The sequence below is a fragment of the Malaclemys terrapin genome, chromosome 2 (assembly GCF_027887155.1).
Source record: "Malaclemys terrapin pileata isolate rMalTer1 chromosome 2, rMalTer1.hap1, whole genome shotgun sequence".
NCBI classification, from domain to species: Eukaryota; Metazoa; Chordata; order Testudines; family Emydidae; genus Malaclemys; species Malaclemys terrapin.
The window spans coordinates 40,178,180-40,202,927 of record NC_071506.1 but is presented as its reverse complement, the minus strand read 5'-3'; the positions used below and the strand labels follow the sequence as shown (position 1 = coordinate 40,202,927).

Below are 24,748 nucleotides of genomic sequence, written 5' to 3'. Positions count from 1 at the left end.
TCATGGTCTATTTAATCCCGTAACAAAAACAAAGCAATTCATCATGTTGAAGGAGAATGAAAGTCTCATGCAGAAGTATTACAACCTGCCACATCCATATCTACCCATAGGATTATGAATCATGCCTGTGAACACTGGAATGTATCTTTGTAAATTCAGTGTCACTGCACCCCCACATACTGTATCCTGCCAACAATGCATTTGAAACAGAAAGAAATATTAAGAGATGGCAGAGTGTTTTAGAAACCTATAAAAAGAACTATGCTTAAACATTTCATTGGTACAATATATGTGAATACTAAAAATCCAAACTCTGATCTGTTTTAGCCATTAAAGTAATTGCAAGGTTATTTTAGTGACTGTTGAGCAGTCTCCATGGTGCTTTAAAAATAAAGAAATCCTACATATCCACAGGATAGTCAGGATTTTGAAGTCACTGAAAACACCTCATTATTTTCTCTCATTTGCAATAATCTTAGTCTCAGGGACCGAAACATAGATGCTGATGCTTAGCAGCAAGTCCCCAAAAGATGTAACAAAAGCTGTTCTGAGTTCTCAAGAATCAGTAAAATAAACTAACTTGGTGAGAGATCTAGGTAAAATGGGGGGGGGCGGGAGTCAGGAGTAACAGCATTGTCTCCTTTTGAAAAGTCTGCTCAGGTGGAATGGAAGAAGACAGATATTGGGCCCAGGAAGCAAAGTGGCCACATTTTGCCTTTGTTTGAGTTTTGACCAAGTGAAGGAAGAAAAAAAAAAAATCGATCTGCCGAAGGAGAAGAGACTCATTCAGCAGCCTCCCATTTACCAAGCTCTATTTCCTCTCTTAAATGCCCTGAACTCTTCTCCCAGCAAAGATCTGGGTGTAAACTATGCTACAATCTGTGACAGGGAGTTCCAGAGTCACTGCAGAAAGAACGGTTACTTACCTTCTGTAACTGTTGTTCTTCGAGATGTGTTGTTCACGTCCATTACACATTAGGTGTACGCGCGCCGCGTGCACGGACGTCGGAAACTTTTTCCCTTAGCGGCTCCCGTCGGGCCGGCGGGGCCCCCTCCTTCCCGCCAGAGCGGCGCCCCGCTCCAGGGTATATATATCCCTGCCGACCCGACCACTCCGGTTCCTTCTTGCCGGAGACTCCGACAGAGGGGAAGGAGGGTGGGAAGTGTAATGGACGTGAACAACACATCTCGAAGAACAACAGTTACAGAAGGTAAGTAACCGTTCTTTCTTCTTCGAGTGATTGTTCACGTCCATTACACATTAGGTGATTCCCAAGCTTACCATTGGAGGTGGGTAGGAGTCAAGATACAACTGACTGTAGCACGGCCCGACCGACCATCGCGTCCTCTCTGGTCTGATGATGGATCGCGTAGTGGGCTGTGAATGTATGCACGGACGACCAAGTGGCTGCCTTACAGATCTCCTGGATAGGGACCTGTGCCAAGAAGGCCGTCAAGGACGCTTGGGCTCTAGTCGAGTGGGCCCGGATCTCCGGGGCCGGAACATTGGCGAGCTCGTAACAAGTGCGTATACAATGCACAATCCATGCCGACAAGCGCTGTGACGAGATAGGCAAGCCTTTCATACGTTCCGCACTAGCAACGAACAGCTGGGGCGATCTGCGGAACGGCCTGGTCCGTTCCAGGTAAAAAGCCAACGCCCTGCGGACATCCAGGGTATGTAGGCTGCGGTGGTGAGGGTCCGTATGGGGTTTGGGAAAAAACACCGGTAGGCAAATGTCCTGTCCCATGTGAAACTGTGTTACCACCTTTGGGAGGAATTTGGGGTGCGGCCTCAGTTGCACCTTATCCTTATGGAACACTGTATAGGGTGGTTCCGAAGAGAGGGCTCTCAACTCCGATACCCTTCTGGCCGAAGTAATGGCCACGAGAAACGCCACCTTCCACGAGAGGTGCGTAAGGGAGCAAGTGGCTAGGGGCTCAAAGGGGGAACCCATGAGTCTTGTCAAGACTAGGTTCAGACTCCACGTCGGGACCGGCGGGCGCGAGTAGGGAAACACCCTTTCCAGCCCCTTGAGAAATCGGGTCACTGTGGGGTTGGAGAACACTGACACACCCAACTCTCCCGGATGGAAGGCCGAGATTGCAGCTAAGTGAACCCTAATAGAGGCGGGCGCAAGCCCTTGATTTTTTAGGTGCAGAAGGTAGTCCAGGATCGACGGGACCGAGGCTTGTAAGGGCTGTATGCGTTGAGGCTCACACCAGTGGGAGAACCTTTTCCACTTTGCCAGGTAGGTCGCTCTTGTCGAGGGCTTCCGACTATTAAGGAGGATCTGCTGGACTTGGTGAGAGCACCTGTGCTCTGCATCATTCAGCCAGAGAGATGCCATGTCGTGAGATGTAGCGAAGACAGGTTCGGGTGGAGTAGGCGACCTTTGTCTTGCATGACTAGGTCGCGATGTAGAGGGAGGGTGATTGGATCGGCTATTGACAGCTCCAGCAGGGACGTGAACCAATGCTGGCGTGGCCAGGCCGGGGCGACAAGTATGATCGTCGCCCTGTCCCTGCGGATCTTGAGGAGAACCTTGTGTATGAGTGGGAATGGAGGGAAGGCATATCCGAGGCTCCCTCCCCATGGAATCATGAAAGCGTCTGCTAATGATCCCCGGCTGAGGTTCTGGAACGAGCAGAACTGAGGGCATTGGCTGTTGTCCCTGGTGGCGAATAGATCCACCCGGGGAAAGCCCCACCTCCGGAAGATCGAATGCAGGACGTCTCGCCTCAACGTCCATTCGTGCATTCGGTAGGACCGGTTGAGGCGGTCTGCTAAACCGTTTTGAATCCCCGGAAGATACGTCGCGATGAGGTGTATCGCATGGGCTATACAGAAGTTCCATAATTGGAGTGCCTCGCGACAGAGGGGGGAAGATCGTGACCCGCCCTGCTTGTTTATATAGAACATGGCGGTAGTGTTGTCCGTCAGGACTGCCACGCTGTGACCTTTTAAGGTGGCGCGGAAGGTCTGACAGGCGAGGCGAACCGCTCTTAGCTCCTTCAGATTGATGTGAAGCAGCTTGTCCTCTCTGGACCACAGCCCTTGGCTCCGCAGTTCTCCCAGGTGCGCCCCCCAACCCAAGTCCGATGCGTCTGTTACCAACGTCAGAGTGGGCTGTGGGGCATCGAAGGGGATCCCTTCGCATACCTGTTGGCGATCTAGCCACCAGCGTAGCGAGCCGAGCACCTGGTTTGGGATCGTGACTACCTGATCCAATGGGTCTCTGTTGGGGCGGTGCGTATGGGCGAACCACAACTGTAGGGGCCGAAGCCTCAGGCGGGCATGTCTGACCACGTGTGTGCAAGCTGCCATATGCCCCAGAATCTGCATGCAACACCTTGCCGTTGTCGTAGGGAACATTAGGACCGTGCTTACGGCTCTGTGGATTGACCTGAACCGTGATTCTGGTAGGCTCGCTTGTGCGGTTACCGAGTCCAGGGTTGCACCTATGAAGTCCAGCCTCTGTGTGGGGACTAACGTGGACTTGGGCACATTGACCCGGAGGCCGAGCTTGTCGAACGTCTGCAGGGCCAGCGTCACGTGAGACCGGACCTCGGCCTCCGACCTGCCCGCGAGTAGCCAATCGTCCAGGTACGGAAATACACGCATCCTTCTCTTTCGAAGGAAGGCTGCTACCACGGACATGCATTTTGTGAACACTCGTGGTGCTGACGCCAGGCCGAAGGGCAGGACCGTAAACTAGAAGTGGCGCTGGTCGACGACGAAGCGCAGAAAACGTCTGTGGGCCGGATTGATTGAGATGTGAAAGTAGGCATCTTTCATATCGAGGGCAGCATACCAATCCCCCGGATCCAGGGATGGGATAATAGTTCCCAGGGAGACCATACGGAAGCGAGCTTTGATCAGAAACTTGTTGAGATCGCGCAGGTCCAAAATAGGACGGAGGCCTCCTTTTGCCTTGGGGATCAGGAAGTATCTGGAGTAGAATCCTTTTCCCCTTAGGTCTATTGGAACCTCTTCTACTGCTCCAGCAGCGAGAAGGGTCTGAACCTCCTGCTTGAGAAGTTGCTCGTGAGAAGGGTCCCTGAAGAGGGACGGGGAAGGGGGATGGCAGGGAGGGGGCGAGGAAAACTGGAGGGTATAGCCCGCCTTCACTGTGCGCAGGACCCATTGGTCCGATGTTATGCGCGACCATGCCCGGTAGAAATGGGACAGGCGGTCTTTGAAAGACAGAGGAGGATCCAGAATGGAATATGGTACGCTGTCCTCGGGCGTAACTTCAAAAGCCTGGCTTATTTCCTGGCTGCGGCTTGCCCTGGCCGTGACTCTGGCCCTGGTTAGGCGTATTGTTACGCCTCCGCCTGTTATCTCTGCCTCGACGGCGGTACGGCTCGTGTCGGGGTCGAGGGTGGTATTGCCTTTGCGGCGGCTGGGGTTTAAAGAGCTTACGCTGCGTTACCGGGGTGTGCATACCCAACGACTTAAGGGTCGCTCGGGAGTCCTTAAGGCTATGTAGCCTGGCATCCGTCTGGTCGGAAAACAAGCCCGAACCTTCAAACGGGAGGTCCTGCAGCGTAGTCTGCACCTCCGGCGGGAGGCCTGAAGCCTGCAACCACGCCGAACGTCTCATCACGACTCCCGACGCGATTGTTCTAGCCGCAGCGTCTGCTGAGTCTAGCGCAGCCTGTAAAGAGGTCTTGGCCACTGCCATTCCCTCATCCACCAGGGCCGTGAACTCCTGATGCGCGTCAGATGGGAGGGAGTCCTTAAACTTGGCGACTGATGCCCAAGAGTTAAAATTGTGTCTGTTTAGAATCGCCTGCTGATTGGCGATCCTCAGTTGAAGGCCCCCCGAAGAATAGACTTTTCTCCCGAATAAGTCCAATCTCTTGGCTTCCTTGCCCTTGGGGGCAGGAGCTTGCTGGCCATGCTGCTCCTTTTCATTGACCGCCGAGACCACCAAAGAACAGGGGGACGGATGCAGGAAGAGGAAGTCAAACCCTCTAGACGGGGCAAAGTATTTCCTCTCCACTCCCTTTGCAGTTGGTGCACTGGAGGCCGGTGTTTGCCACACCGTCTTATAGTTGGACTGTACTGTCCGTATAATGGGGAGTGCGACTCTGGAGGGGCCCTCTGGGCTCAGGATATCGACCATGGGGTCATCCTGCTCTACAGTCTCCTCCGCTTGCAAGCCCAGATTGAGGGCTACCCGGCGAAGCAGGTCTTGGTGTGCCCGGTGGTCAATCGGGGGAGGGCTGGACACCAGTGTGCCCGCTACCGCCTCATCTGGCGAGGAGGAAGAGGTCGGGGCCTTCTGCCCATCCTCATTGTCCTGTAGACCTGCATCAGCCAATTGTTCCTCTGCGGCTTGACCCGCAGCGTGTGATTGGGACGGTACCGTACTCGGTGCCGGGTCCACTCCTTCCCGCTCCGGTGGTCTAGAGACCGTTGCCTCCCTATACGATTGCGGACGGTGCCGCGGGGAGCGGGATCGGTACCGGGATGGCCCGGATCTCGAGGCTCTCGATGGGGGCCCTTGTTGGTGGTAGGCCCAGGGTGTCCAGAATGGCCATTGGCTCGGCTGGCCCCACTGGGACTGACCGTAGTCCCTGCTGTCCTGTGACCTATGGGCATACCCGCCGTATCGGTCTGAGTCAGCCCCCGAGACCACTGACGGTGATCTGGAAGGCCACGGTGGCGCCGTCGGATGGTGCCGGTCTGGTCTTGGGGAGTAGCGCCTCCGCGACCAGGATCTGGAACGGTGCCTTGCCGACCTGGACCTGGAACCGTACCAGTGATCTCGGGACCGGGAACGGCTACGGCTGGTCGGCCTCGGGTAACGAACCGCCGATGCTTAGTGGTGCCGACTCGTGCTTGGTTGCTGAGTCGGTGCCGACTGTTTGCTGAAGCCCGACTGCTGTGGTGCTTCCTGCGCCGAGGGCAACCGGGAGTCCACCGAGGCGGAGCTCGACCGGGACCGGTCCCTGGAACGGTGCCGAGACGGCGACAGTGATGGGTGCACCATCGCCGGCTTGCCTCTGCGTGGCAGCATAGGCGGGGCGCCTTCAGCGCGTGCCGGGGCCTCGACGGACAAGGCAATGAGGTCCTTAGCTGCCTCAAACGTGTCCGGAGTGGAGGGCTGTTCCACGAGTTCCTCCAGCCCTTCCTCCTCGCTCGACGCGCCCATCCCGGGGCTCGACGGGCCCTTCGGCGCCGGAGCCACTACCGGGGTCCGTGTTGGGGCCGTATCGGCCTTAGGGGCACTCGAGGTCTTTACCGGTGCCGCCCTCTTGTGCGGGGAGCGACCTCGGGCCTTAGATTGGCCCTTCACTTTCGCCGGCGAAGACGATCGGCGTCGTGTATTTCCCCGCTGTGTCGGTGCCGCGGTCTTCGGATGACCCACCGGCGCCGGGTCTCGCACCGAGGCAGGGGCACTCCGCACGGAGGCAGACGGTGCCGTCGAAGTGGAGGGCTGTAACGCCGTCTCCATGAGCAGCTGCTTAAGGCGGAAGTCCCTCTCTTTTTTAGTTCTGGGCTTAAAAGCCTTACAGATCTTGCAGCGCTCTTTCTGGTGAGCCTCCCCCAGGCAACGAAGACACAAAGCGTGGGGGTCGCTCAATGGCATGGGCCTGCGGCACGTGGCACAAGCCTTGAAGCCTTGGGCGTGTGGCATACCCCACCGCCCGGGGCCGGTGCCGGGGCTGAACAAACAACCCCGGCAGGAACTTTTAAGTGCTCTAATGAGCTGTTAACTACTGACTAAACACTACAACAACTAACTGATAACTGTTAGAACTCTAATTGTCTATTGCTAAGGGACACTCTCAGACGAGAGACAGAGTTGTTCCAACGCCGCCACGGACGATAAGAAGGAACTGGAGTGGTCGGGTCGGCAGGGATATATATACCCTGGAGCGGGGCGCCGCTCTGGCGGGAAGGAGGGGGCCCGACAGGAGCCGCTAAGGGAAAAAGTTTCCGACGTCCGTGCACGCGGCGCGCGTACACCTAATGTGTAATGGACGTGAACAATCACTCGAAGAAGAATGATAATCCTGATTCCCCTATGATAGCGCTGCCACTAGAGTGCTAGGTTGGCTATTTCATTAAAAACAATGAAAACAAACATTCCAAATTAATCTGGAGCAGCCTGTACAAGTGCACTGAATGGTGCAATCTGCACCAGAAGCATAGGGACAAGGATAAAGAGACTGGATTCTCCATTCAGCTGGGAGTTCTATTTTACATTTCTGATGGCAGCAGCAGTCTCCAGTGGCAGCAATACAATGATCACTTAGGGTACGTCTATACTTACCTGCTGGTTTGGCAGCAAGCAATCGATCTTCTGGGATCGATTTATCGCGTCTTGTCTAGACGTGATAAATCTATCCTGGAAGTGCTCACCGTCGATGCCGGTAATCCTGCTCCGCGAGAGGAATAGGTGGAGTAGACGGGGGAGCCTGCCTGCCGCGTGTGGACCTGCGGTACGTACCTTTAAGTTTGAACTAAGATACTTCGACTAATGTGGCTGAAGTTGCGTATCTTAGTTCGAACTGGGGGCTTAGTGTGGACCAGCCCTTAGCAGGCCAGAGCCCGGCAGGAAAAATCCTGATTTTGCAGAGTGCTCTCCAAAGTTAACTATTTCCTAGAGAGGCTCAGCCATACCTAGCTTGCACTTCAGGCACAAATTTCTCAGAGGCAAAACACAGTATGCAGATTTAGCCAAAGGGGATGGGAGGATAATCTATTGCTTCCACCTTAGGACAAAAGGTGAACATAAATCTAAGAGCAGATCTAGGCTTAAAATGCTGCATCGATGCAGCTGTAGCGCTTTAATGAAGACCCTCTTAGCTGAAGGGAGAGAGGTTCTTCTGTCGGTTTAGTTAATCCACCTCTGCGAGAAGCTCTTTCACCAAGATAGTGTAATACTGACAGACTCTGGTTGTGGGTGGCTGGGATAGAATCTGGGGCCTTTGGAGTTTAGTGCATGAGCCTCTACTGCATAAGGTAAAAGCTGGCTCTTAGTAAGGCTGTAGAGCAGTCTCGGTCTGTCTCTCCCCTCCCCCGCACCCCCACAAGGTGTGTGGGTTACAATAGCACTGTCTACACTGGTGCTTAGGTTGGATTGCGGATGTGATTGCAGAGCCATTGGCCATTATCTTTGAAAACTCATGGCAATTGGGGGAGGTCCCGGATGACTGGAAAATGACTAATGTAGTGCCCATCTTTAAAAAAGGGAAGGAGGAGGATCCGGGGAACTACAGGCCAGTCAGCCTCACCTCAGTCCCTGGAAAAATCATGGAGCAGGTCCTCAAGGAATCAATTCTGATGCAGTGATCAGGAACAGTCAGCATGGATTCAACAAGGACAAGTCATGCCTGACTAACCTAATTGCCTTCTATGATGAGATAACTGGCTCTGTCGATGAGGGGAAAGCTGTGGATGTGTTATTCCTTGACTTTAGCAAAGTTTTTGATACTGTCTCCCACAGTATTCTTGCCGGCAAGTTAAAGTAGTATGGGCTGGATGAATGGACTATAAGGTGGATAGAAAGCTGGCTAGGTCATTGAGCTCAACGGGTAGTGATCAATGGTTCCACATCTAGTTGGCAGCTGGTATCAAGCGGAGTGCCCCAAGGGTCGGTCCTGGGGCCAGTTTTGTTCAATATCTTCATGTAAGGAGTCGGACTCACCCCTGCGGCGCCTCCTGCTGGTCGTCCATGGGAATTAGCTCGTGGCAGCTCTGGAAGTGCCCTCTGCAGGCCAGTGTCCCACTGCCTCTTGGCCCCCGTGTCCCTCCCAGGACCTGGTGCCCCTTTATCTGGGGGGCTGCCCCCTGGCAGTAACCCCTTTCTCTTTGGGTCTCCCCTCCCCGGGGAACCTCCACCCACTATCCCCACCTTGCCTCAGAATAAGGCCACTGCCAGTCACCAACTAGCCCCCGCTCCCTGGGGCAGACTGCAGTATAAGCCACTCATCATTGTGAAGGTTGGGTTTGGACCTGCTGCCTTTGCCTACCCCTGGGCTGCCCTCTACAACCCTCAGTACCTATTTGCCTTTTGCTAGGCTGCAGCCCGGGGCTTTCCAGGCTGGAGCTCCCTGGCTCCTCTGTCTTTCCCCAGCCCTGCTCCACTCAGGTATCCTGTCTCTAGCTCCCTGCAGCCAGGCCTATCTCCCTCTACAAACAAAGAGAAACTGTTTGGGATCCTGGCTCACAGCCTTTTTATACAGGCCAGCTGTGGCCTGATTGGGGCATGGCCCAGCTGCGGCTGCTTCCCCAATCAGCCCAGCTTTTAGAGCTGCAGCCCTCTCCAGGGCTGCTTTCCAGCTCTCCCAAGCAGCAGCGGGTGTCCACCCCTACACTTCATTAATGATCTGGAGGATGGCATTGACTGCACCCTCAGCAAGTTTGCAGATGACACTAAACTGGGAGGAGTGATAGATACGCTGGAGGGTAGGGATAGGATAAAGCAGGACCTAGACAAATTAGAGGATTGGGCCAAAAGAAATCTGATGAGGTTCAACAAGGACAAGTGCAGAGTCCTGCACTTAGGAAGGAAGAATCCCATGCACTGTTACAGACTAGGGACCGAATGGCTAGGCAGCAGTTCTGCAGAAAAGGACCTAGGGGTTACAGTGGACCAGAAGCTGGATATCAGTCAACAGTGTGCCCTTGTTGCCAAGAAGGCTAACAGCATTTGGGACTGTTTAAGGAGGGGCATTGCCAGCAGATCGAGGGACGTGATCATTCCCCTGTATTTGGCATTGGTGAATCCTCATCTGGAGTACTGTGTCCAGTTTGGGGCCCCACACTACAAGAAGGATGTGGAAAAATTAGAAAGAGTCCAGCGGAGGTCAACAAAAATGATTAGGGGTCTGGAGCACATGACTTATGAGGAGAGGCTGAGGGAACTGGGATTGTTTAGTCTGCAGAAGAGAAGAGTGAGGGGGGAATTTGATAGCTGCTTTCAAATACCTGAAAGAGGGTTCCAAAGAGGATGGATTTAGACTGTTCTCAGTGGTACCAGATGACAGAACAAGGAGTAACAGTTTCAAGTTGCAATGAGGGAGATATAGGTTGGATATTAGGAAAAACATTTTCACTAGGAGGGTGGTGAAGCACTGGAATGGGTTACCTGGAGAGGTGGTGCAATCTCCTTCCTTAAAGGTTTTTAAGGTCAGTTTTGACGAAGCCCTGGCTGGGATGATTTAGTTGGGGATTGGTCCTGCTTTGAGCAGGGGTTTGGACTAGATGACCTTCTGAGGTCCCTTCTAACCCTGATATTCTATGATTCTATGTCGTTCAGGGGTGTGGATTATTCACACTCCGAGCAATGTAGTTATACCGAATTAATTCTGTAGTGTAGACCAGGGCTAAGTGGGAAAAAGAATTCCCTTTCTAAATTTAGGACAAAGTTATTGAAAGCGCATTGGCTATTAGATTAATTGGTTACCAGCAATGGGTCTAAAAGCTGCATGACAAAGTAACAGAAAGAAAACAGCAAGTTTTACTTCACAGTTGGGTTTAAGAACTGTGAGAAAAATAAACATGCATTTTGAACGAACCTGAATTGTTTGTTAATAAGAGAGGAAGGCACCAGTATAATAAATCCAAGTGAAATAATCCAATGAGAAATAAATTATAAATAAATAAATAAATAAATTTTAAAAAAAATCAGTGAAGGCAATCGGTGTGTTTAACTGTTATTCACACCAGGAGTCAATATGCACCAGTAATTAGCAAAACCAGCAGATAAATGGATAGAAAGGTTAACAAAAACTAACTTACTTGACTTGGAAAACACAAGATGTCACCATTGTAATGAACATGATATAGAAAATGGGGTATGTTAGCTGCATTTTGCCCTTTGCAGAGAATGTTATCATGCCTGCCACAGCCTTTACTGAAATGATCGTCAATGATGCTGGAAGAGAGAGAGAGAGATGTTAACAAGATAGAATTATTCGCCTTTACCCCAGAGTGTCAGTGCTGCAGAAAGACATATTGATCAGCAGGCTATGTAAAAAGTTAGTTATGTTTTTAACCCTTCTTCTGATTTTCTTTTTAAACCAATAAAAGGTTTGAAATGCACATAACCACAAACAAAGCTTGCTTTAAAGGAAACTGAGCAGCAATCTTCAGGCCAGCCAAGGAGGAGAAGCATTGCAGCATGACGTACTACCAGTTTGGAGAGCAGAATCAGGCTTCCTCATTACCTGAGCGAGTAAAGGTGCAGATGGCTAGACTAAAAGGCACTCACACTTCTCCTCTGGCGTGGGCTCTTGATTTGCCCCAGCCCTTGCTGCTGAAGCTCAATTGTGGAGGTTACAATAACCTCACAGAAAATAGAACAAATTCAAAACATATGGGGTGGCAAGATGAGAGGAGTAACAGTGCACTCGTCACACTAAAGGAAAGTAATTAATAGCAGGGGACAAGGTCCCATCACTTGGATCTAATTCCAGGTTCTCCAAGAAGCTCAGTTCCAAAGTTCCAATTTGCCCAATTACAGAGATAGCTCCCAGGTGCAAAATTCATATTGACATACAGTTCAGAACTTCCCAACACTCTGGACAGGAGGGTGGGGGAAGGGATTCAGATCTGGGGTTCTGTTCCAAGTATTTTGCTTAGAGCAACTCTGGCATGGGGTTTAAGTGGTGCATAGGCCTTGTGATGGCCTATTTGAATTTCACCATTAGGGCCAAATTCAAGGATTTCCTTTGCTCCCCTTGAGTAGTACCTTACTTCTTGAACACTCCTATTGAAATCAATCGGATTGTTCAAGGTAGTACTCAAAGTGAGCAAAGGGAATCCTTGAATTTCTGGCCCATAATGAGTATGATACAAAAAAACCAACAAACCATCATGGTGATGTGTGGGGTTAAAAACCTCAGTCAGTTACAGGGTAGCATGTAGAAATTGGGCTTTCCAGATGAGGGCTGGATTGCTGAAAGGTGAAGAGATTTGTCATGATAGTGTGACTGACATGGCAACATCCTACCACATCCTTGGGAGATCAAATTACATTTAAGTACCTTTGAGGTCCATTGTATTTAATGAATGATTTATGTATTCTTGTGGGCCGGGATTGTACGTAAACTCTCCAGGGGAAATGTAAGGTCTGGGAATTCAAAGAACTACACTGCAAATGTACAAGACAAGAATGGATTTTTGGGACAATAAGTGTTAAGTGGATTTTCTGGGGAATACCTAGGCAGAGGTTAATGCAAATGGCAAACTCTAACTAAGTTTAGTGGACCACTGAAGTCTTAATACATATCTATAAAGGCAGTATAGGAAAATATGTTGCATTTATTAAGGCTTCAGTTCTAGAAAAAAAATATTCATACATAGGTGGGAGTAGAGGAATGCAGGCAGAAGGTCCCAGGCAGTTATACTGAAGAACTGCACACAAGCAGAGTGGTTAAGAGGTTTTCTGTTTTTGTTTTTAAATTAGTGATTTGTTTTCCTCAGCTAGTCCTGGTCACCAAAATATGTTCTAGACATATGGAGTTTCAAAAGTCTCTGTAATTCATTCTTCCAGGAAGCTAATGATAAAGGATTACTTCAAATGGCAGAGACAAAAAGCCTTGGAATATCCATGCACAAGTCGGATTCACACAGAATCAAACTGGAAATCTAGAAAACCAAACAGTACTAGCAATAGGCATATAAAGTTTGTTGAGTAATTAGCTTTGCTTGTTAGAAAGAGACTCATTGAAGCCATATAAAAACCTAAGGATTCCCCCTTCAGATTGTCCCTTTGAACACAGCACTGACATAAGCTAACACAGGGGACCGAGTGACAGAGAGTGGTCAAGTGAGAGAGAGAGGAATATTATACAAACAGAATAATATGTTCTTACCTAGTAGTGCTACCATCATTAACAAAACCACGATGTGCTTCACATCCTTTCTTTTGTAGAAATACAGAAGAATGCAGAATATTATTATTTCTAAGATCTGGAAAAAAAGGCAAGAAAGGTTAAGCTGTAAACAATATAACAAATGCTTCATTCAGATTCTTTAAAATGTCACATTGATCTACTCTGCTCAAACAGTTCAAGGGAGGATTGCTTTATTAAACATCTACTAAAAAGTAACTGGGATGCTCTGTACCTCGGGGGAACATCCAACACCCCCTTGTTCATCCTTGTAAAATGATTGTGTGGTATCCAATGCAAAGTTTGTCATGTAGGGTGTCTTCGGAAGGCTCCTGATGCATTGAGCATGGTAGTTATAGTGATGTTATAGTAATTGTTACAGTACTGTTATAGGTTATAATTTCATATATGTAGTTATGAGGCTGAAAATGTATCCTCATGGCTTAAAATAAGCACAGGCAAAAACTCTTTAAGAGCAGAGAGGCAGTTCACACCTCATCAGGGCAGATATGGGGCAAACCCAGCCCAGCCTCACAGGAACAAAAAATGCTGGCATAGGCAGCAACAACAGAATCTGTTAGATTCTCAAGGGAGTCACCCCCCTTCCTTTGGTCAGTTTGGAACTGCAATGAGGTTATGCTCACCTGACTCTGAAGTGGGAGATGGAGCAAGGCCAAGAGGGAAGAAAAGACATGATAAAAGGAAGAGACATTTGCCATGCTCTCTCTCTCTTCCACCTACATCTACAGACACCACAACAAGCAACTGAAGCGCTGATCAAAGGGCAGAGCCTGACTGAAGAGCAACCAGCCAGCCTGTGGTGAGAAGCATCTAAGTTTGTAAGGACATTGAACATGTTAAGGTCAGCTTTTATTTCATTTGACCAAATCTGACTTTTTATGCTTTGACTTATAATCACTTAAAATCTATCTTTATAGTTAATAAATTTGTTTGTTTATTCTACCTGAAGAGTGCGTTTGGTTTGAAGTGTGTCAGAGGCTCCCCTGGGGATAACAAGCCGGGTACATATCAATTTCTTTATTAAATCATATAAGCTTGCAGCATCCAGCGGGCACAACTGGACACTACAAGACGGAGCTTCCTAGGGTTGTGTCTGGGACTGGAGATATTGGCTAGTGTCATTCGCTTGCAAGTACCTGGGAGCAGCTTACATGCCAAAGGCTGTGCGTGAACAACCCAGGAGTGGGGGTTCTCACAGCAGAGCAGGGTAAGGCTGGCTCTCAGAGTCAAGGACTGGAGTGGCTTAGCAGATCACCGGTCCAGACAACACCAGAGGGGAACGTCACAGTAACCTTATCTCCAGTCAACTGAGTTAACAAATAATTGTTCTCATAAATCTTTCCTGCTCCTAAGATACGTTTCAAGTTAACTTTCTCATTTCTTTGCTCTCGAGGAGTCTGTTTGCTTTCACAGCATTGAGAAGATTAAAACAAAGATTGTTTTTCTGGGACAGCAAAAGGTACCCACATGAGCTAGGGATTATCAATACAGACACCCCCAAATATATAACCCCCAGGGCTAAAGAGTAGAGAGCTAGCCTGAAGCAGAACATTATCTACTTTTAGCTCAATTTTTCTACAGTGACCATCACCATAATATCTGACTGCATTAGTTTCTTTCCTCTTTGCCCTTTTCGTTTGCCTCAGTCAACAAAACCTTAGTTAGCACTATCTTCATGTCCAAACTTCCCGCCATGCAATCATGGGGGGAATGTATTTCATTCAGATTATAGCTATGCAATGATCTTCAGTCACTGGCTACCCACCTACCTGTCAGGGTACATGACAGAAGGTACACTGGCGAAGCTCAATGACACACCAGCAGAGACTGCCCTGCAGGTCATCTGTAATGCTGACACACTGTTCACTGTACACAGTCCAGACTCGCTTCATCTATGTCACCACCATCTTCCACACTGACAGTTAAATTTACTGGCTTCACTAGTAATGCTAGCTCTTACAGGTTCCCACAGTAACACTTGCTCCCTTGCCAGTACTGTGACACTTCTGTAACATCACCAGCTGCAGAAAACAGCCTCGCTATTATCAGCAACAGAATTTTTAATCATATGTCAACATTCAACCTTCTTTCTGTACTGAAAAAGCAGGCAATGAGTGAAACAGCTCTTGGGAGTAATAGAATGAGGCAGGCAGCCAGCAGCCCATCTAGAAACAAGTAATTATTCTACTGTCAGTTTAGCGGAGTTCAGATTCACAGGTTGAAATGTAGACCTAGATTCTGGCTTGCATTAGGACAGTTTCTGTGGCACTCCCAAAGCTCAAAGCTGACTTAACCAGCTATGGGAGTATTGCCACAGGGGAATAGTCAGGTGGCCTAGTAGCTGCTATAGTGGCTCCTTCTCCATTCCCTCCACTGTTGCTGGTGCAGGGGCTGTGGCCAGGGCTCTTTTATCCCCAGTAATATCTTGGGGCTGTTGGCAGCTGGTATAAATTAATGTAGCCCTTAGGGAAGTGGTCCCCAAACTGTGGGGAGAGCCCCCCTAGTGGAGCATGGAGCAATGTTCAGTGGGTCGTGGCGGGGTCCGTGCCAGGCTCCATGGGAGGTGGGGACGGAGTGGCACCCAGCCCTGCTCTGGCCTCAGCCCTGCTCCGGCCCAGCCCCGGGCTCCCGGCCCGACTGCGGCCCAGCTCTCAGCCGCAGCCCCCGGCTCCTGACCTCAGCCATGGCTCTGGCTCCAGCCTCCGACCATGGCTTCCGGGGGTGGGGGAGGTCAAATTATATTAGGAACAAGGGGTGGGGGACTTAAAAAACTTTTGGGGACAACTGCCTTAGGGCCCCAGATAGTTCCAAGGCTGGAGGAGCATTAAAGTGACTTAAAGCCATCTTTACACCCTGCTTCCTCAGCTGCATGGAGCACTCAGGATCTGAGCCACAGGAAGGCATGGCCTGCTGATGACTATCTGCCTATACTTCGGAGGTATAACAGGACAAGCATGGCTACCTCTGTCCCTTCGAAGCATCAGACTGATCATCTGAGAAACAAGTGCCCTCGTGTCTCTTCCAGGCCTGATCCTGCAGGTGCTGTGTGTGTGGAACTGCCATGTGAGTGAGTGGGAATTCCACACACTGAAGAGTCATGGAAACACATAGGCACAAGCATTGGGCACAAGCACTGGGGAAGTTGGGCACTCAGAGGGACAACTTCTCCCTCCAAACCTTTTGCCTTCCACTGATGCCCTCACGTCTAACTCTTGCTGAGCACCCCGCACCGCTGGCTGCAGCTCTGTCACAGCATGCTCTGCTGGCCGCTCTATTCCACTCGGCTGCTATTATGGCCACTAAATGCGGGAGGCCAGGCAGCAGAGCAGAGCAGGAGGCAGCATGCAGTAGGGAACACAGCGCCAGCCAGCCAGCTCAGCATAGAACCCTGCACCAGGAAGCTGGCAGCCCTGATATCCTCACCTCACACTGGGGTACAAGTAGCAGCCTGAGGATGCTCCAAATGCCCCATTCCCTCAGACACAGGATGCCCTACAATCTCTAAGGGCTTGGACAGAGAGAGAGCAGAGACTGTGCTGGGATAGTGACAGACTCTGGGGAGGACAGAAAGTACAGTGAGAACCCAACACCACAGTATCCAAAACTTGCAATTCTTAGGGCTGGTTTACACTAGAAAGCCAGCTTATGCTGACCTAATTATGTCAGTGTACACACTACAGCCTTACTCCCACCATTGTAATGGCTTGTCTACACTATCGTACAGGTTTGATCTAAGATACAGAACTTCAGCTACGTGAATAGCGTAGCTGAAGTCAACGTACTTAGATCTACTTACTGCTTGCAGTGTTGACATACCCTAAGTCTCAATTTTTTCCCAAGGGAAGGATCGCTGCATCCCACCCTTTAGGTTTCTTGTCCCATTATTTTTTTTAAAATGTGTTTTCCTGCCCCAAGTGTAATCAAAGGACAATCTTACATTCTAGAAGGATGTGGTTTTTGCACTGAAATGTCTACAGACACTGATTGAAGATTATGGGGTTGTGGTTGCAGTTTTAAGGCATTCACTTTTCATATGAAGAAAGACTGCATTAGTAAGCACATCTATTGGCAAGATTAATTTATCTAAATCCTGGGTGATATTAACTCCATGTGTGTGTGTCTGTTTATGTATATATACATATATGGAGATATACCTATCTCATAGAACTGGAAGGGACCCTGAAAGGTCATTGAGACCAGCCCCCTGCCTTCACTAGCAGGACCAAGTACTGATTTTACCCCAGATCCCTAAGTGGCCACCTCAAGGATTAAACTCACAACGCTGGGTTTGGCAGGCCAATGCTCAAAGCACTGAGCTATCCCTCCCCCATTATATATAATGCAGCATTATATATAATGCTGTCACCTATTTCCCTCAACATGCTTTCCTAGATTGTGATGGGGAGTCTGGGTGAGATGAAGCATCGGCTAGCCACAACGTGACCTCAATCTTTCTTGCTAATTCTGTTACACTGATGAAAAAACTCGGACAACTCCATTGAATCAATGGAGTGTAGTATCAGGCCTATTTTCTACCATAGGTTGTCCTAGGCTTCACCTGCACAGGTTAAATCAAATTCTGTTTGAATTTCGTATTAAATACCCATCATTGCAGCATGTAGACTCTTCCCGGGTCGATTAGATTTGCATAACAAGGTCCCTATGGCAGCCTTTTGACTCTTCTCCCTTCTCTAGCGATAGGAAGCTCTTAGTAGATGAAAACAAGGAACAGAAGGCAACAAATCTAACCATTAAACGAGTGTTGATATCCAGCACTTGCCTTTTGTTTGTTTGTTTTCGGTCTTGTCCTTTTCCCACCCCAAGCTGTAGGGGTATAAGTTGGTATTTGGGAGTAAGCGAGAAGATGAGATAATAGGTCTTGTGGAAGAGGTGAGTTTTAAGGAGAGAGTTTAACGGGGTCATGGTTGAATAGGTCATGGAGGGGGCTTCAGGCATCGGGGGATATGTGAATTCGAAAGAATGCAGCCAGGCAAAAATGGGAGAAGGAAATAAATAGGGGGTCTAGCTAGTAACAGGGTTTGGACACAATGAAGGAGGCAAAGGGGCTAGTGAAAGGAGACAAGGTTTGGAGGGTAGTTGTCAGATGACAAGCCCCCACGGATGCTGATGCGGGTAACTTGATGTAAGTGGGCTGATTACTAAGCACAGACACTGCATTGGGATTAGGTAAGAAGGGGTAAGAATTTCCTTCCAACCCTTTACACTTTCTCCTGGGAAGAGCAAAGCCTTAATCTCCTGAAGTGGGAGAAGGCCCTATTCCAGACAAGCCACTGATTTTGCAAAAGTGTTAGTTCATTGACACTGAACTATCATTGGCATTTTAGCAAAGCAAGCCGCTCACTAAAACCTGTGCTGTCAATGAGGGTGTACTTTATTTCTCTAACATCTTTAAATGAAGCTTTTTAAGAATGCAAGGCAGCTATTTAAAAGCATTTCTTAAAAAGCCAGACCTTTTTAAAATATTGAACAGCACAGTTTCTATGTTGTGCACAGGATGGAGCTACCCAATGCCCACTGACACTGATGTCAAGTTGTGTGGCTGAGTCTCCATGCAGCACCTTGAAATCAACTCTGTTGCATGACTAAAAATGCATATTTTGATGTATGGCTAGAAACCCCATCAGTCTCTTCCATTGAGCTGTATCACCGTCTTTCATGAGCTTTGAAAATGCACAGTCAACAGAAGAAAGAAAAGCTATTTAGTATTATCTTGTCCTGACTGTTTTATCAATAGTCTCATCTACAGTATAGGTGCCTTGTGAGCTGGTAAACTGGCTGGAGTAGTGAGGCCTCAGGGTGAAGCTAGCTAGTCTATAACTTCTTAACTGAGCATCCTGAAATCTTCACCTATTTGAAAATGTCATTTTTTTAAAATGACAAAACATTAATAATCTCGGGGGGGGTAGGAGGGGAAGGAAGAATAAAAAACTTCTGGGGTTTAGAGCATATTGCAACTTCTACATCCAGATGAAACAGATATTTTTCTGCATTTTTGAGAGACAGACAGAGTCTTCCCACTCACTCTGGTCTTGTTCCTGAAGTTAATTAGAATGCATCAAAGAGCAAGGATGGATTTTGAAGGTTTGTATATAGGAGCTCTAATCAAAGTGGTATTTTGGTATTTGAATTCAAATTCAGACATTGATTAATAGCTAATGGCAACAATGCAGAGTCATTCACTCAGCCAATCAGTGGAATAAGGAGCCATTTCTCTTGGCTGGGCAACACAGGGAGCACAACTGAGCCATCTATACAAAGAAGAAATAGGGCCCCATCTTCAAAACCACTATTATTTCAAGTTGTAAATAAATAAATACTCTTAGATACATGTACAGAAAATGTGGAATAAATACATTCAAATCACGTACAACCAGTGCCAATATTTACTCCCTCCCAAGCCACTAACATTTAAATTCTCCTCTTCTTGCAAATTCCCACCTTTTTCTCAATCTATCCTCTGCTCTTCTGAAGTTCAACAAATGTCAGGATCTGTTGAACCCCAGGGATGGAGAGGAGGAAAGCACTTGAGAAGCTGATCTGCAGCACATGGCTATGGCCATGGTACTGGAAACAATTTGCTTCAGGAGCAGCTGTTTGACATTGTGACTTGTGATGCAAAAATCAAGATATTTTGACTTACAGAGAATTATAAACAAGAAACTCACCACATAGATCAGAAACTGCCAGCTAATTAAATAATTCTGTATTTTAGTTGCCGTGAGCTCCTGGGTTACATTTGGAGCGAATGTCACCAACAAATATGTTCCTGCAATTGTCAGGGTTCCACCTTTAAATAAAAACACACATTAATTTTACAAAGTATATTATTGTCCAATTTACCATTCAAGCCCCTTTGAAAGTAGTTTCTAGCATAAAGTTAAATCCACTTAATTAGATATACAATTAGCTAGTCATGTTGCCTGCATCTGAAGTCTTTCCCAGGGCTGGCTTTAGGCCGATTCCCCGGAATCGGGCCCCGCGCCTTAGGCTCACTTGGCGGCAGTCCACTCCGGAGGCGGGGGGTCTTTCAGTGCCACGGAAGACGCGGAGCAGACCCACCGCCACCAAAGTGCCGCCGAAGACCCGGACCGCCATCAGGTATTTGAATCAGGCCCCGCAGGTCCTAAAGCCGGCCCCGGTCTTACCTACTATAATTTTTCAATAAAATCCAGAAGAATTCTGGGGAACTCCTTCAGAACCGTAAAGAGACGTTATCAGCACAGTTTCATACTTTTCTGAAATAGGACCCTGGTTCAGCAAAGCAGAACAAAGGAGAATCAGGTCCCTTATTTCTGATAGTCATGACCATGTCCCAAATTACTGTCAACTAAAAGGACATGCTGTTTATTGAGGCAGGGGCAGAGTCTCAGCTGGTGTAATCAGTGTAACTCCTCTGAAGTCAAAGTAGCTACACAGATTTACACCGCTAAGGATCTGGCCTGGAATCTCTAAGAGCAACAGATGTGTGACAACTTCATAGCTAAGTGTAAAGCTGACCTGAAGCCAGCCCTTTTGCCACTCCCTACCATCCTTGCAGATCTATGAACTGTTTCATAAAAGGGCAGAATTGATTTGCAAGAGGCTACTCAGTTATCCGGTTGTGGGGGCCCCTTTTCAAGGTCAAACTTGTATTATTGTGGTTTTAATAAAAGTCTGGAACTTCTGCCCTGTGGATAGCCAGCTGACAAACACAGATGTTCCTGGGGATATCTAGATGTAACTAGGCTGATTACTGAGCTCAGAAGCTCCATTGATTAGCTAATATCTTACCTAATTCAATGTAGTTGTTTTTTAAGTAATCATTAAACATTCTTGGAAACCAATAAATCAATATGGAACATGAGGTTTAAGAATACAAAACAAAGCACATCAGCAGGACATTGCTGGCACTGCTACAGCACGGTTTCTTTGGAAAAGCAGAACTGTTCTAAATTTATGTGCCTGCAAAAACATCACCATATTTCCCATTATACAGCTCATTCCTATGGAATGCAGCAACATTGTTAAATCTTTCATGCAAACTCAAACTAACAGAAATAAAATAAATCAGTGTTGAATGCTAGTTAAAACAATGTGCAATGTATAAGGCAATGATCAGTTGAGGGATGTAGTCTCAGTGTATCAGTTGAGTTGGCAGATTAGGATCCAAAACCTAAGTAAATATTATAGGTTGTTGGAACAATACTGAACCTCTTTCTCAAAAATGTGCACAACAACAGCTGTGCTATAATTATCACACTATGGACTAAATCTTGCTCAACATGCCACATGAGTAACATGTCCCCAAAAATATCAATGGCACTGCCACTTGGATAATTCATCCGGGAAGGCATGGTTTAAAAAGCAAAAACTGAAATCTGCTGGCCTCTTTCTGTTAAAATGCTCGATTCCTTCAAGGCTATAAATGAAGAATGCAGAGCAAGACCGTTTTGAAACACAACTAAAATCTTTGATGCAGCCAGAAAGCCTACGGCTTTTGCAACAAAGACCTTGTTCCACAGTAAGACATTTGATAACATGATTATCATTCCTGCTTTTTTGGAATGACTAAGTTAGTATAAAGGAGTAAATAGTTCTCATTTTTTAAATGAAGCTTTAATTTTTGTGTAATACCTACAGTGTAAAAACACTCTTTAATTTGAAAGAACATCTAATCACCTAGCCATTTGTACTGAACTTGCATCATGTTCATAAAATACTAAATACCATCTCAGAGTTAAAAATATGCAATGAAAGAGTGATCTTAAGTAAGTAATCTCTACCATATGTAAACCTTAAGTTACAGCTCTAAGGGTGGAGGATTTTGGATCACTAGCTAATTTTCATATGCAAATAAGATTTCTAGGGCTGTTTATTAATCGCAGTTAACTCATGCGATTAACTCAAAAAAATTAATCGCGATTAACTGCACTGTTAAACAATAGAATACCAACTGACATGTATTAAATATTTTTGGATGTTTTTCTACATTTTCAAATATATCAACTTCAATTACAACACAAAATACAAAGTGTACAGTGCTCACTTTATATTATTTTTTATTACAAATGTCTGCACTGTAAAAAGGATAAACAAAAGAAATAGTATTTTTCAATTCACCTCATACAAGTACTGTAGTGCAATCTCTTTGTCATGAAAGTGCAACTTACATATGTTGTTTTTTGTTCCATAACTGCACTCAAAAACAAAACAATGTAAAACTTTAGAGTTTGTTTACATTTACAGGAGATAATGCTGTCCTCTTCTTAATTACAAAGTCACCTGAAAGTGAGAACAGGCGTTCGCATGGCACTGTTGTAGCTGGCCTTGCAATATATTTATGTGCCAGATGCGCTAAAGATTCATATGCCTCTTCATGCTTCGGCCATCATTCCAGAGGACATGCTTCTATGCTGATGATGCTTGTTAAAAAAACAATGCGTTAATTAAATTTGTGACTGAACTCCTTGGGGGAGAATTGTATGTCCCCTGCTGTTTTACCCGCCTTCTGCCATATATTTCATGTTATAGCAGTCTCGGATGATGATCCGGCACATGTTGTTTGTTTTAAGAACACTTTCACTGTAAATTTGACAAAATGCAAAGAAGGTACCAATGTGAGATTTCTAAAGATAACTACAGCACTCGACCTAAGGTTTAAGAATTTCAAGTGCCTTCCAAAATCTGAGAGGGACGAGGTGTGTTCAGCAGGCTTTCAGAAGTCTTAAAAGAGCAACACTCTAATGCGGAAACTACAGAACCCAAACCACCAAAAAAGAAAATAAACCTTCTGCTGGTGGCATCTGACTCCGATGATGAAAATGAACATGCATTGGTCTGCACTGCTTTGGATCGTGATTGAGCAGAACTCGTCATCAGCATATACGCACATCCTCTGGAGTGGCGGTTGAAGCATCAAGGGACATATGAATCTTTAGCGCATCTGGCATGTAAATCTCTTGCGACACCGGCTACAACAGTGCCATGCAAATGCCTGTTCTAACTTTCAGGTGATGTTGTAAACAAGAAGCAGGCAGCATTATCTTCTGCAAATGTGAACAAACTTGTTTGTTTGAACGATTGGCTGAACAAGAAGTAGGACTGATTGGACATGTAGGCTCTAAAGTTTTACATTGTTTTATTTTTGAATGCAGAGTTTTTTTGGACATAATTCTACATTTGTAAGTTCAACTTTCATGATGAAGAGATTGCATGACAGTACTTGTATTAGGTGAATTGAAAAATACTATTTATTTTGTTTTTTACAGTGCAAATATTTGTAATCAAAAATAAAGCGAGCACTGTACACTTTGTATTTTGTGTTGTAATTGAAATCAATATATTTGAAAATGTAGAAAACATCCAAAAATATTTAAATAAATGGTATTCTATTATTAACAGCATGATTAATCACAATTAATTTTTTTAATCGCGCAATTAATTGCGATTCATTTTTTTAATTGCTTGACAGCCCTAAAGATTTTCCTTCACATTGTGACATGGACCCAATTTTTTAAAGTATATGCCTTTAAACATTTGCTGGGGCAAGTGGGGGTGTTTGAGTTTGAGACTTCCAGTTTGCTAAACATATGGAACCACACATGCTTGTGTTCGCAACTGCTTACTTACCTAACATATCAGCAGCCCTCATGGTTTCTTTTAGGAATAAGACAGAAATAAACGCACTACCTGGGGGGAAAAAATTATATATTTATACAGCACTGTATTAAAATGGGATGGGCCAGGCATAAAACACATAATAATTGCTGTGATGGCTGCAGCATGCTTTGTCATGCAGATACTGAGGCTCAGTGCAGTGGTAGGGATTGGGAACAGGGACTTCTGGAATCAAACTGAGCTGTCACTTGCAATGGTGTACGTTGTAGGTATAAGTTCAGATTAACTCCATTGACTTTGGAAGAGCCTCCAGTTTTGCTCTGATGTAACTGAAAGCAGAATTCCGTCTTTAGGGCTTGTCTACCCACAGTTTTTGTACCATTTTAACTGTATCCATTTGAAACAAATGCTGTTCAAGCATTGTGACCCCCCCCCAAAATTAAAAAATCTGTGCACAATATTTTAAAATTCTGCAAGCTTTATTTGTCAATAAATAAATGCAGAGGCTGCAGCATGGCAGTGAGGAGCACACGCCACCGGCTGTACAAAGGTGGGAGATCACCAGGGCCATCCTTACCCATACACAAAGTACGCGGCTGCGTAGGGCACCAGGAAATTTGGGGCACCAAATTTCGTGATGCCCTGCGCAGCTGCATGCTCTGGCTCTTCCCCAGGGCCCCACTCCTGCTCCACCCCAGCCCCGCCTCTTCCTGCCCCCGTCTTGCCCCCACTCCCTGCCTGCACTCACCAGTAAGTAGAGCGACCCAGCCCCAGCCTGCTCCTCTCCCCATCTCCAAGCCATGCCACCGGCGAGTGCTGAGGAGCGGTTCCCCCCATCCCCAAGCCTGGGAGCCAGGGGAGAAGAGCAGGCTGGGGCTAGGTCACTCCACTTCCCGCAGGAAGTGACCAGCTCCCCTCCCCCCACGCATGCCTGGGGCCCCACATAGCCCCCTCAAGGGGGGACTGTGTAGGGCACCAAAATAGCTAGGGACAGCCCTGGAGATCACCCTGCAGCCTGACCCATCCCCCACCCCGGGAACATGGACTCAGTGGGGAGGCTGCACCCGACTCTGAAACTGCACAAGGCCTGGGCCTGCCCCAGAAACACCCTGGGGCCTTGCTCCGCTGCACCAGGCTCACCAGGTGTGGGGCAGACAGACTCAACCAGGCAGGATCCAAGTGTGGAGGGGGCTCAGTGTGGAGTGAGAGGATTCTGTGTGGGACAATCTGAGTGCAGGCAATTCAGTGGGGG

General features: G+C 47.4%; 1 protein-coding gene across 2 annotated transcripts in view; it reads right to left on the bottom strand.

Annotated features, from left to right (window-relative positions):
* The window catches only part of NIPAL2 (NIPA like domain containing 2), a 75,843-nt gene that overhangs the window by 12,178 nt on the left and 38,917 nt on the right, over window positions 1-24,748 (bottom strand). For both annotated transcript variants that reach the window (XM_054020304.1, XM_054020305.1), the window contains 4 exons: window positions 23,509-23,568; window positions 19,566-19,687; window positions 12,841-12,937; window positions 10,763-10,898 (listed from right to left, as the gene is read on the bottom strand). In XM_054020304.1, coding sequence (XP_053876279.1) covers window positions 10,763-10,898; window positions 12,841-12,937; window positions 19,566-19,687; window positions 23,509-23,568 — 415 coding nt within the window. The remainder of the gene's footprint in view (window positions 1-10,762; window positions 10,899-12,840; window positions 12,938-19,565; window positions 19,688-23,508; window positions 23,569-24,748) is intronic.